General features: G+C 42.0%; 1 protein-coding gene across 2 annotated transcripts in view; it reads right to left on the reverse strand.

Moving 5' to 3' along the window:
• The window catches only part of MOB1A (MOB kinase activator 1A), a 24,707-nt gene extending 14,474 nt beyond the window's left edge, over positions 1-10,233 (reverse strand). Inside the window, exons 1-2 of one of the 2 annotated variants that reach the window (XM_084900864.1) lie at positions 9,991-10,233; positions 5,702-5,865 (exon numbers count right to left, since the gene is read on the reverse strand). In XM_084900864.1, the coding sequence (XP_084756990.1) occupies positions 5,702-5,865; positions 9,991-10,004 (178 nt within the window). In that variant the 5' untranslated portion in view covers positions 10,005-10,233. Of the gene's footprint in view, positions 1-5,701; positions 5,869-9,990 lie in introns of both variants that reach the window. The other variant, XM_084900863.1, reaches the window with a different exon arrangement.
• Between the last annotated feature and the right edge of the window lie 1,735 nt (positions 10,234-11,968).

Consider the following 11,968-nt stretch of genomic DNA (forward strand, 5'->3'; position numbering starts at 1 on the left):
ATATTCATTCAAAACAAAAGTATGCTCAGATGGTATGCTAGTTTAGTTTATAAGTCTAAAGCAGCAATTTTCAAACCAGTGTGCTGCAAGAAATTTTAAAACATGCAATACCTGACTAGTCAGGGGCACTGACCTTTTTTCCCCTTAAATTATAAAATTAAAAAATGACAATAGTCAACTCAATAGCTGTCTGGTGTGAATGACTCAAAATTACACCTATTTTTTTTGTTTTGTTTTGTTTTTGGTCAGGCAAAAATAAATTTTTTGCTCTGCCGCAGAATTTTAGCAATTAGTTTATTGTCAGAGAGAAGTTTGTTATTAGAAAAAAAGAGAGAAATTGCTGAAACCGGTTTGGCTCAGTGGATAGAGTGTCAGCCTGCGGACTGAAAGGTCACAGGTTCGATTCTGGTCAAGGGCATGTGCCTTGGTTGCGGGAACATCCCCAGTGGAGGGTGTGCAAGCTGATCAGATGTTTCTCTCTTATCGATGTTTCTAACTCTCTATCCCTCTTTCTTCCTCTCTGTAAAATATCAATAAAATATATTTTTTTTAAAAAAAGAGAGAGGAACACCTATTTATGCATTCATTGGTTGATTCTTGTATGTGACCTGACTGGGGATTGAACCTGCAACCCTGGCATTTCAGAATGATGCTCTAACCAACTGAGCTACCTGGCCAGGGCTGCACCTTGTTTTTTTCTCTTAGTGATATAAATAATGGCTTTTTAAGAGAGTTGAAAAAAAAGCAACATTTTTCTTATGTGGCTATTAGAAAATTTTATATTAAATTTGGATCTTACATTATATTTCTATCAGATGTGCTGATCAAGACAACAGTTATCAACAGCTGATTAATAATATACCACATAAAGGCAACTAAAAACTATGGAAGTCACTAAATCATTAAAAGCATATAGTAGCACTAGAGGCCCGGTGCATGAAAATTCATGCACTGGAGGAAGGGGCCCTCAGCCCAGCATGCCCCCCTCTCATAGTCCGGAAGCCCTCAGGGTCAGGAGGCGACCTGGCGACCAGGGAAAGGCGACGCCCCACCACACCTCTGCTGCTGCCACTGCCAGCAGCACAAGCCTTGGCCGACCCTGGCTACCTGACCTCAGATAGGCTCTGGGCGGCTGGGCAGTCACCATCTGAGGCTTGCCTGCGCCTAGGGCCACCCCTGGTCGGCTGGGGGATTATGGGACTGGGAGACTCTGGAGGCAGGCGCGTGGGGCAGGCCCAGCACTGCCATGCCTGCCACCCCAGAGGGGCAGAGGGGACTGGGCACCGCCATCTTGTGTCTGGGGGCGCCAACATCTTTGCAACAGCATGAGGATCAATTAGCATATTTCCTCTTTATTAGATAAAATTAGCATCTATAAAGTACCCTTACAAACAAAATCAAGTCTGACTAATCCAAGCTCCAAATCTGTGCTAACATGGTAGCCACTTACATTAAATTAAGTGAAATTTAAGATTCAGTTTTAGTCACATTAGCCACATTTCAAGTGGCCACAGTGCAGATATAGAACACTTACATCATCACAGGAAGTACTACTGGACAGTGTTGCTCTAGATCTAACAGTTACAGGAAATAAAAGGAGGAACAGAACATAATTGGTGTCTTGGGATGATCAGTAAAATTCACACTGTGGAGAACAAATGAACTAATGTCTTTAAGAACAACAAAACAGCAAAAGAGAAAAGACTATAAAGAGGGGAAACATGTACATATATACAATGGAATACTACTCAGCCATAAGAAAAGATAAAATATTGCCATTTACAACAATATGGATGGATCTTGTGAATATCATGCTAAGCAAAGTCAGTCCGATGGAAAAAGTCAAGAACCATATGATTTCACTCATCTATCTATATACTAGAAGCCCAGTGCACGAAAGTCATGTAAGGGTAGGGTCCTTAGGCCCGGCGGGGGATCAACGCCAATCGGGGCCTTCCTTCCCTGGCTGCCGGCCAGGGCCTTCCTTCCCCAGCTGCCAGCCACTGGCCAGGACCTTCCTTCGGGCCACACCTCCCCCTGGTGGTCAATGCACGTCATAGTGAGCAAACTCCCAGTCTCCTGGTCAAACTCCCGAGGGGACACTTCGCATATTAGCCTTTTATGCACATAGAAGACAGATATAAAAGCCTAAGTGACCATCTGACCAGTAGCTACGATGTGCAATGACCACCAGGGGTCAAATGTATGATTTCAGAAGGAGATCTGACTTTTGAGTGGTGAGTACACAAGGCAATATACACATGATGTATTATAAAAGTGTATAAAAGTGTAAAACATCTCTATATAATTTTATTAACTGTGACCCCAATAAATGTATTTTTAAAATTTTAAAAAAGAAGGAAAAAAAACGGGCCTTCCTGGATCCTAATTTAAACCAACCATACATTTTTTTTTATTATTATTATTATTTACTTATTTATTTTAATCCTCACCCAAGGATATTTTTCCATTGATTTTTCAGAGAGAGTGGGAGAGAGAGGAAAAGACAGAGAGAAATATTGATGTGAAAGAAACACATCAGGCCAGGCAGGCTGAGGGACTAGGCTGGGGTTCAGGCTGGAGAGGAACCTGCAACTGAGGTATATACCTTTCTGGGACCATTCGGTCTGCCAGCTATACATTTTTTGTAAATATATTTTTTAAATTGATTTTAGAAAGAGAGGAAGGGAGGGAGAGGGAAAGAGGAGGAGAGAGGAGAGAAGGGAAGAGGAGAGGAGAGGAGAGAGGAGAGGGGAGAGAGGAGAGGGGAGAGGGGAGAGGGGAGAGGGGAGAGGGGAGAGGGGAGAGGGAGGAGAGAAAGATTGATCAGTGGTCTTCTGCATGCCCCCTACTGGGGACTGAGCCCACAACCTGGGGCTGAGAATAGTACTGGCAAACTTTTGGTACATGGAATAACACCCAACCAGCTGAGTGACACTGGCCAGGGCAATCATACTTTTTTTTTAAAGAAACATTTATAGGACAATCAATAGAAATGTGAGCACTGATTGCATATTTGATACCATAAAGGAATGGTGGTATTGTCATTATCTTTAAAAAGAGAGTTGTCTTTTAGAGATATTGAAATCTTTATAGATGAAATAATATGTCTGGGATTTACTTCAAAATAATCACGGTGATGCTGGGACTGGTTTGGCTCAATGGATAGAGCGTCGGCTTGGGGACTGAAAGGTCCCGGGTTCGATTCTGGTCAAGGGCATGTACCTTGGTTGCGGGCATATCCCCAGTAGGGGGTGTGCAAGAGGCAGCTGATCGATGACTCTTTCTCATTGATGTTTCGAACTCTCTATCTCTCTCCCTTTCTCTCTGTACAAAAATCAATAAAATATATTTTTTTAAAAAATAATAATAATAATCACGGTGAGATACACAGAAGAGTCATGAATTGGCCATGATCTGATCATTGTTAAAGCTGGATAACGGTTACCCGGGAATTCACCATGCTAGTTTCTTTACTTTTGTATGTTTGAAATTTTCCATTAAATAATTTATTTACTTATTTTTAATATATTTTTATTGATTTCAGGGAGAAAGGGAGAAAGATAGAAATATCAATGATGAGAGAGAATCACTGATCAGCTAGCTACCTCCTGCACACCCCACATTGGGGATCAAACGCACAACCAGAGCATGTACCCTGACCAGGAATTGAGCCATGACCTCCTAGTTCATAGGTTGACACCCAACCACTGAACACAGGGAACCCATCTATATAGTTGTGTTCCCAATCCCTGTCCAGGAATTAAACCATGACCTCCTGGTTCATAGGTTGATACTCAACCACTGAGCACAAGGAAATCCATCTGTATAGTTGTGTTCCCAAATTCCTAAAACATCGGAAATTTTTAATAGACTTAAAGCTTATCACCCAGAGCTGATCTTATCTCAGAAGTGATATAACCTTAATATTCATTTTTTTTAAATATATTTTATTGATTTTTTATACAGAGAGGAAGAGAGAGAGATAGAGAGTTAGAAACATCAATGAGAGAGAATCATGGATCAGCTGCCTCTTGCACACCCCCTACTGGGAAGGTGCCCACAACCAAGGTACATGCCCTTGACCGGAATCGAACCCGGGACCTTTCAGTCCCTAAGCCGACGCTCTATCCACTGAGCCAAACAGGTCTCGGCAGATATAACCTTAATATTCAAATCTCTAGTCCTGATCAGCATAATCTTCCATGTCATGCCCTCACTTTCTTGAATTCCAAGAGTGACTTTCAGCTTATAGATTCCACCATTTCCCCCCAAACTCTCAAATTTCCTATGACTACTCAAGTCACAACAAATAAGTGATAAAAGCTTTAAATAGCAATTGGCTTTTCTGTATACATAGTAGGCAAATTAGAGCTGCTAGGATTGGGAACACAATTATACAGATGGGATTCCCTACAAAGTCACGGTCCACCACAAGTAGAATCTTTGCATTTATCAATCTTTTACCTAAGTTAACTCAGCTGCATTCTCCCAAGCACTCATTCCTTCTTAGGTCTCTTTTCTCAACCACAAAAGCTACAACCAAGTACTCTGAAGAGAACACTACAGTTTTTAATTTATATGTATTTACTAGAGGCCCGGGGATGGGGGTGGTGGTGGGTGTGTCCCTCAGCCCAGCCTGCACCCTCTCCAATCTGGGACCCCTCGAGGGATGTCCAACTGCCTGTTTAGACCAGCAGTTGAACATCCCTCTCACAATCCAGGACTGCTGGCTCCCAACTGCTCCCCTGCCTGCCTGCCTGCCTGCCTGCCTTCCTGATTGCCCCTAACAGCTCTGCCTGCCAGCTGGATCACCTCCTAACCACTCCCCTGCCAGCCTGATTGATGTATAACTGCTGCCCTGACAGCCTTTTTGCCCCCAACTTCCCTCCTCTGCCGGCCTGGTCACCCCTAACTGTCCTCCCCTGCAGGGTTGATCTCTTCCAACTGCCCTCCTCTGCTGGCCATCCTGTGGTGACCATCTTGTGTCCACAAGGGGGCAGGATCTTTGACCACATGGTGGCAACCATCTTGTGTGTTGGAGTGATGGTCAATCTGCATATTACTATTTTATTAGATAGGATAGAGGCCTGGTGCATGGGTGGGGGCCAACTGGTTTTCCCTGAAGAGTGTCCTGGATCAGAGTGGGGCTTCCCTTGGGGCATGGGGCAGCCTGGACAAGGGGCCTGTGGTGGTTTGCAGGCCGGTCACTTCTTCTGGCGACCCAAGGGGAGGCCCTGGTACCTGGAATTTACTTACCTTCTACAATTGAAACTTTGTAGTCTGGAGTGGAGCCAAGCCTCCTGCTCGCTCAGTGGCCTGCAGCCATTTCTGTTTGGATTTGTTTACCTTTTATAATTGAAACTTTGTAGCCTCGAGTGGAGGTCTAGGCCAGCAAGGGCAGGCAGAAAGCTTGGCTTCCTCTGTTGCTGGGGAAACCCAAACCTCTCTACTGCTCTCTGTGGCTGTAGCCATCTTGGTTGGGTTTATTTGCATACTCACTCTGATTGACTGATGTGTATATTACTCTTTTATTATATATGCATTTTACTCTTTTATTATATATGCATTTATGTGTTTCTTTACAGATAGTCTATTATATTACAACCTACACATAGCTGTAAAATAAAACTCATTAACAAAAATATTTTAGCAAAGCATTCCTATAAACCAGCAAAGTAGAATGTTATTAAAAACTTACTGTTAACAGCAATCCATTCATTGAGATCCTCTCCCTCTGGCAACATAACAGCTTGTCTCAGATTCCCACTTCCTAGAGTTGCTTCTGCATGTTTTAAGAGTTCATATTGATGAGACCCTTCAGGGATATTTTTCTTTGGTTTGAATGTTTTAGAAGAGCGGCTGCTGCTGTTAGGTTAAAAGAAAAAGTATATACATTTTTAGGACTAGAAAGAGGCAGAATTTTAATGGCATAATATAAACTGTGAAATAAATAAAAAAACAATCCCTGAAAAGTGCCAGGATTTGGGGGTAGGGGGTGATGATCACAATAAAAGAATGCATTATTTTTTTTTTTCTCATGTAGAAACAGTATTAGCAGCACAATGTCACACAGAAAGCAATTTAACTATGCCTCCTGAAGCAGTCTGGTGTAATAGAAAAGGCACTTGAACAAAAAAAGAAAAAACCTGAATACTAGTCCTTGATCTGCCACTATCTCTGTGGGTGCTTAAGAAACCTAACCTTGCTGAAACCGGTTTGGCTCAGTGGTAGAGCGTCAGTCTGCGGACTGAAAGGTCCCGGGTTCGATTCCCGTCAAGGGCATGTACCTTGGTTGCGGGCACATCCCCGGTGGGGGGTGTGCAGGAGGCGGATGGTCGATGTTACTCTCTCATCGACGTTTCTAGCTCTGTCTCTCTCCCTTCCTCTCTGTAAAAAATCAATAAAATATATTTAAAAAAAAAAAGAAGAAAGAAAAGAAACCTAACCTCCTTTTGGCCTCAATTTCCACCTACCCAAAATGGTGCTGCAAGGGAAGCGGCCCTAAGGGTCTAATAGCTAAAAAAACAAACAAAAACAGAAAAAGTTTCTATATATATTTGGGATGCCATCAAAGTAAACCATAGGGGAAGCAACACATTTTTTGAAGTTTTAAGCAGAAAAAGTAAAAGTAAACTAATTATTGTGGGGGAAATACATTTTTATTCCTATCTCACACCATCCACAAGGAAGGTCTTCCAAACATATCACAAAAAACCCCAGAAACCTTAAATGGATGAGTTTCAAATTATAATAATTAAAACTTCAGTAACAGAGCAAGAAGACAAGTAACCAAAAAAAGTACTTGCAATATGGATTACAAAAGATAAACTGGATTAATAATGGGCTTCCATAATCTGTTAAGAAAAAGGTAAGAAACCGTTCCTTTAGAGAAATGGGCTAAGGAGACAGATTCAGAAGGAAAACTACGATGACCAAAGAACATCTGAAAAACTATTTAATTAAAATATTTCCTTAAACTGAGTGTCAAAAGTGAAAACAATTACCTTAAGTGTGGTATAGACAAATTAGTGCTTTAATACAGCATTGGTGAGAGGGCAAAGTGTTTTTGGGAGGGCAACATGGCAGTACTGTATATGTTAACACTGAAATGTTCCTCAATCTATCCCTTCCACTAAGTATCTCTCTTAGATAGATATGTAAGGATGCGTTTTTAATAGTGAAAAATCTGGAAACAATCCTAAGGCTGAAGCATGGTGATCCCTCCTTTGGAAAACTGCTGTTTAAAACTGCTGTTTGAACTACTCTACTATTTTTAGATAGTATCTTATTCTATAAAATACAACTTTCTTTTTAGCTTGAATAATAGAAAAGATAAACTTAACTGTCTGACCTTGCAAGCAGCCATCTAAAGGAGCTGATACACTGATAACTGATATTAATTCACATATTCTGCCAAGTGGTTTGTTCATCCAAGATTACAGGTGTCTATAGAGATATGTGTACTCAAAGTTATAAGTTGTCTGTATAGATATGACAGGTGTTAGATACGATATGTATTCAAGGTTACAAGCTGTCTTACACAAAGAATTAAAAGCATATAAAAAGGAAATACTCCCTCCTGTGTTTGTTCAGAATTTGACAGAGGTAATCTGCTCAATAAAGATGATTCCTAACTAATTGGCTGATTAAGGTGTCTTGTCCAGCTCGCTGATCTAAAACACAACAAGGCTAATTAGAAGATTTAATAAACAAACTATGACACATCTGTGCCATGGAGTATTGCGTTGTAGTTAAGAACAACACAATACTCCATGTAAATGTAGTATTGCCCATTTTGTAAATGTATGGAAAGGATACAAATCAAATTGATAGTGGTGATTAATTACTTCTACAAAGAAAAGAATAAACTGTGGGCTTTCATTTTACCCCAGTAATTTGAATTTTAAATAAAATTAATAAGTAAAATTGATTTTAAAAACACACACAAAGACATTAAATGAATTATAAAAACACAAATTCAAATATGGAAAGTTTTTCAACGTGGTAAACACCTACATTTATTAGGGAAGTACTAAATTACAAGGAATTGCCTTTTACATCTAGAAAGCTGTGAATAACAGAAAACTAAATTTGGAAGGCATAGAATGATGGCTCAATATTCAAATATTATCATCATCTAAATTGTGATTCATATGACACCCAAGATAGTGAAAAGAATCCACAAAATGGGAGAAAATACCTGCAAATCATAGATGTGATAAGTGACTTGTATCAAAGATAAAGAATTCTTACAACTCAAAAACTAAAAGAAAACCCAATTTTAAAAAATGGCCAAAAGTTGTCAACTATAATAAAACTAATTTTTTTAAAAATGGTCAGAAGATTTGAATAGACATTTCTCCAAACAAAAATATACAAATGGCCAATAAGCACAGGAAAGGATGCTGAACCTTCTTAGTCATTAGGGAAATGCAAATTAAAATCACATTTCACACCCACTTAGGGTGGTTATAAAAAAAAAAAAAAAAAAAAAAAAAAGACCAATACTAGCGAGAGTGGGGAAAATGAGACTCATACATCAATGTTGGAAACGCAAAATGGTGCAGTGCTTTGAAAAAGTTTGGCAGTTACCCAAAAGATTAAACATAATTGCCATGTACCTCATTCCTGGCTCAGGTATAATACCCAGGAGAAATGAACACACGGATACAAAAATGTGTACAGCACGTAAAAGTTCATAGCATTATTCGTAAAACCCAAAAGGTGGAAACCCAAATATCCATCAACAAAACAAAGTTCAGAAGAAATACAAAGCCTCACATTTACATCCAAAAGCAACTAAGCAACGTGCACACACAAACAAACCACTAAATAAACATTAACTCATATGAAAGAGACCTAGAGGAGGAGGGATGGAAGAAAGTGTTCTAGCAATACAGAAATCTGCCATTAAAATCTAAATCATACAGATTTCTTGACCTGACAATCATACTTTTGACGACTAGACCCTTAACAAAATAATCAAGAGGGGAAAGCGAACCGGACTAAGGTATGCTCTGTCGTCCTATTTTATAAATAGCGAAATGAATCCAAATTTCTGACGGTAAGGAGCTAGTTAGATTAACGCTGGTTATGAAACACCATGCAGTTTTGAATTTTAATAAAAATGTCAAGCTGAAACCGGTTTGGCTCAGTGGATAGAGCGTCGATCTGCGGACTGAAAGGTCCCAGGTTCGATTCCGGTCAAGTGCATGTACGTTGGTTGCAGGCACATCCCCGGTGGGGGGTGTGCAGGAGGCAGCTGGTCGATGTTTCTCTCTCATGGATGTTTCTAGCTCTCTATCCCTCTTCCTTCCTCTCTGTGAAAAATTAATAAAATGTATTTTAAAGAGAATAATAAAATAAATAAAAACGTCAAGTATGTGGGTAATGTCTGAAACCAAAAATGGGTATTTATTCCTTCAGACAACACACACGTAAGCAATGTACTACGTTAGAGGGAGCCACCTGAGAGTAATCAACAAGATGCTATAGCGCAATGCTTCTCTCCCCGCAGCACTCACTCGCCGTTTTCCTGGGGCGGCGTTTTTCCCCGGGGTAACCCAATACTGACGGTAATGTAAACGGTGGAGGAAAAGGCTAAGTCAGCAAGGATCCTCAGGAGAAGGCTCCAGACTGGAGAGAAACTGGGAGCCCGTGGGGGGATGCGGAGGGGGGGGGCCGGGCTCCGCCCCCGGGTCCCCCCCTCGCCCTCAGGGCCGCTCGGGCGGAAAAGTTTGGAGGCGCTACGGCCCCGGGGCCTTTCTACTCCCCAAGTCTCTCCGCTCCGCTTCCTCTGCGTCGACTTTTCATCTCCGCCTGCCTCGGCCCACGTCCTCTTAGCCTCTCCCGTGAGCCCAAACCGGAGCAAACCAAGCGCCCACCACCCGGGCCCCAGGGCCGGCCCCCACCTCAGGCGCCCCTCACCCCTCAGCCGCCCTCCGCCCTCCGCCCTCCGCCCCGGGCCCTCGGCCCGGCCGCACTCACAAGAGGAAGCTCATCTTCTGTCCTCAGAGGGGAGGGGAGGGGCCGCGGGCCCCTGTCGCAGTCGAGGCTCGGAGCTCGCTCGGGAGCTGGGAGGCAGCAGAGAGGCCTCGGTCCGCCGACAGCGGAAGGACTGGCAGCCGCTGCTCCGAGCCGGGGTCGGGCCAGTGTAAGCGGGTACGAGCCGCGGTGCCCACCTCACCCGCCGCCCCCACCTAGCGGAGAGGAAATGCGGAACCAGCATAATCTCGCGAGAATAGCCTGCTCCCTGCCCCGCCCCGCCCCGAGCCAAGCGGCGCACGGCCCCGCCCTCTTTGCAGATCACCCAATCACCAGCCCCCAGGCCAGGACTTCCTTTCCTGGGAGGCGTGGTCACATTGCGGTCCTGGTTCCGCGGAGAGCGGCTGGCCTTGTGTGTTTGGCCCAGCTTGTTGCTGTTGGTTTAAGTTCCCTAGATAGCGTGGGGGCCTCTAAAAGTTTTCATTTTATTGAGGTATAATGCATAGAGCATAAAAGTCACTCTTTTAAAATATATATTCAGGGAGCTGTGCAACCATCCACACTATTCTAGAATATTTTTGTCACCGCATGAAGAAACCCGTACCCATTAGTCTCAAGCCCTGGCTGCAACTAGTCCACCTTCTTTTTATATACATTTGCATAATCGGGACATGTGATATTCATGGAATCATGTGCTCTTTTTATAACTGGCTTCTTCTGCTTAGCACAATGGTTTCCAAGATGCATCTTTATGTTGTAGTATGTGCCAGCATTTCATTCCTCTTTACAGATGAGTAATATTCCATTGCATGAATATACCTTACTTCGTTTATCCATCCATCTGTTGGTGGATATTTCCATTTCCACATTTTCACTATTAACAATAATGTGTGGTATATGTACAAAGATAATAATTTAATTTTTAAAAATTTAAAAAAAGAATAATGTGACTCTTTTTCTGTAGAACATGTCTACACTGGCCCCCAAAATATGCCTTTTGAGATATTGATCATTTTAAGCGGGTTATTTTCGAGGAACAGAAGACTCAGAAAGAACCTTTAACCTTACCCCAACTCCCCTAAAAGAATTTTGAGAGAACCTGCTCCAGAAAGGAACCTATTGTCATATATAACTATAGTTTAATATGAATTAAGCCTGACAGACAGGAAAGAACCTATCAGGGTTCACTAATCAACTTCCTTTCTATGTCCCATTGTTAAAGATGTCTCAGAAAACAATTATTTACCAAATATTTGCTTTTTTTCATCAACATGTGAATTGCCTTCCTGTCCTTTGTAGTTTATGTTCTCTTCTATTTTTCTAAATTTCCAACTTTATTCTAGTAAGCAAATACTTATATTCTTTTTTAATTTTCCTTTTTTATTTTATTTTTTAAAATATATTTTATTGATTTTTTACAGAGAGGAGGAGAGAGGTATAGAGAGCTAGAAATGTCGATGAGAGAGAAACATTGACTAGCTGCCTCATGCACACCCCCCACCGGGGATGTGCCCACAACCAAGGTACATGCCCTTGACTGGAATCAAACCTGGGACCTTTCAGTCCGCAGACCGATGCTCTACCACTGAGCCAACCCGGTTTCTGCTTAACTTTCCTTTTTTGTTAAAAAAAAAAAAAAAAAAAGAAGAAGAAGAAGCAAGATATGCTGAAACCGGTTTGGCTCAGTGGATAGAGTGTCGGTGGATACTTTCCCAAACACTTTTACAAGACAGCCATGTGGAAAAACCACCGAGATATTATATCACTAGGATACTGGAGTGAGAGCCACAAGGAAAGTCCTATGTTGGTTCTGTACCCTTGGCCTATAAGAAAAAAATGTAACTCTGGCTTGTTTGGCTCAGTGGATAGAGCATCAGCCTGTGGACTAAAGGGTCCTGCATTCAATTCTGGTCAAGGGCACAAGCCCAGGTTGTAGGCTTGATCCCCAGTAGGGGGCATGCAGGAGGTAGCCAATGAGTGA

Source organism: Pipistrellus hanaki (assembly GCF_964339955.1).
Source record: "Pipistrellus hanaki genome assembly, chromosome: 12".
Taxonomy (NCBI): domain Eukaryota; kingdom Metazoa; phylum Chordata; class Mammalia; order Chiroptera; family Vespertilionidae; genus Pipistrellus; species Pipistrellus hanaki.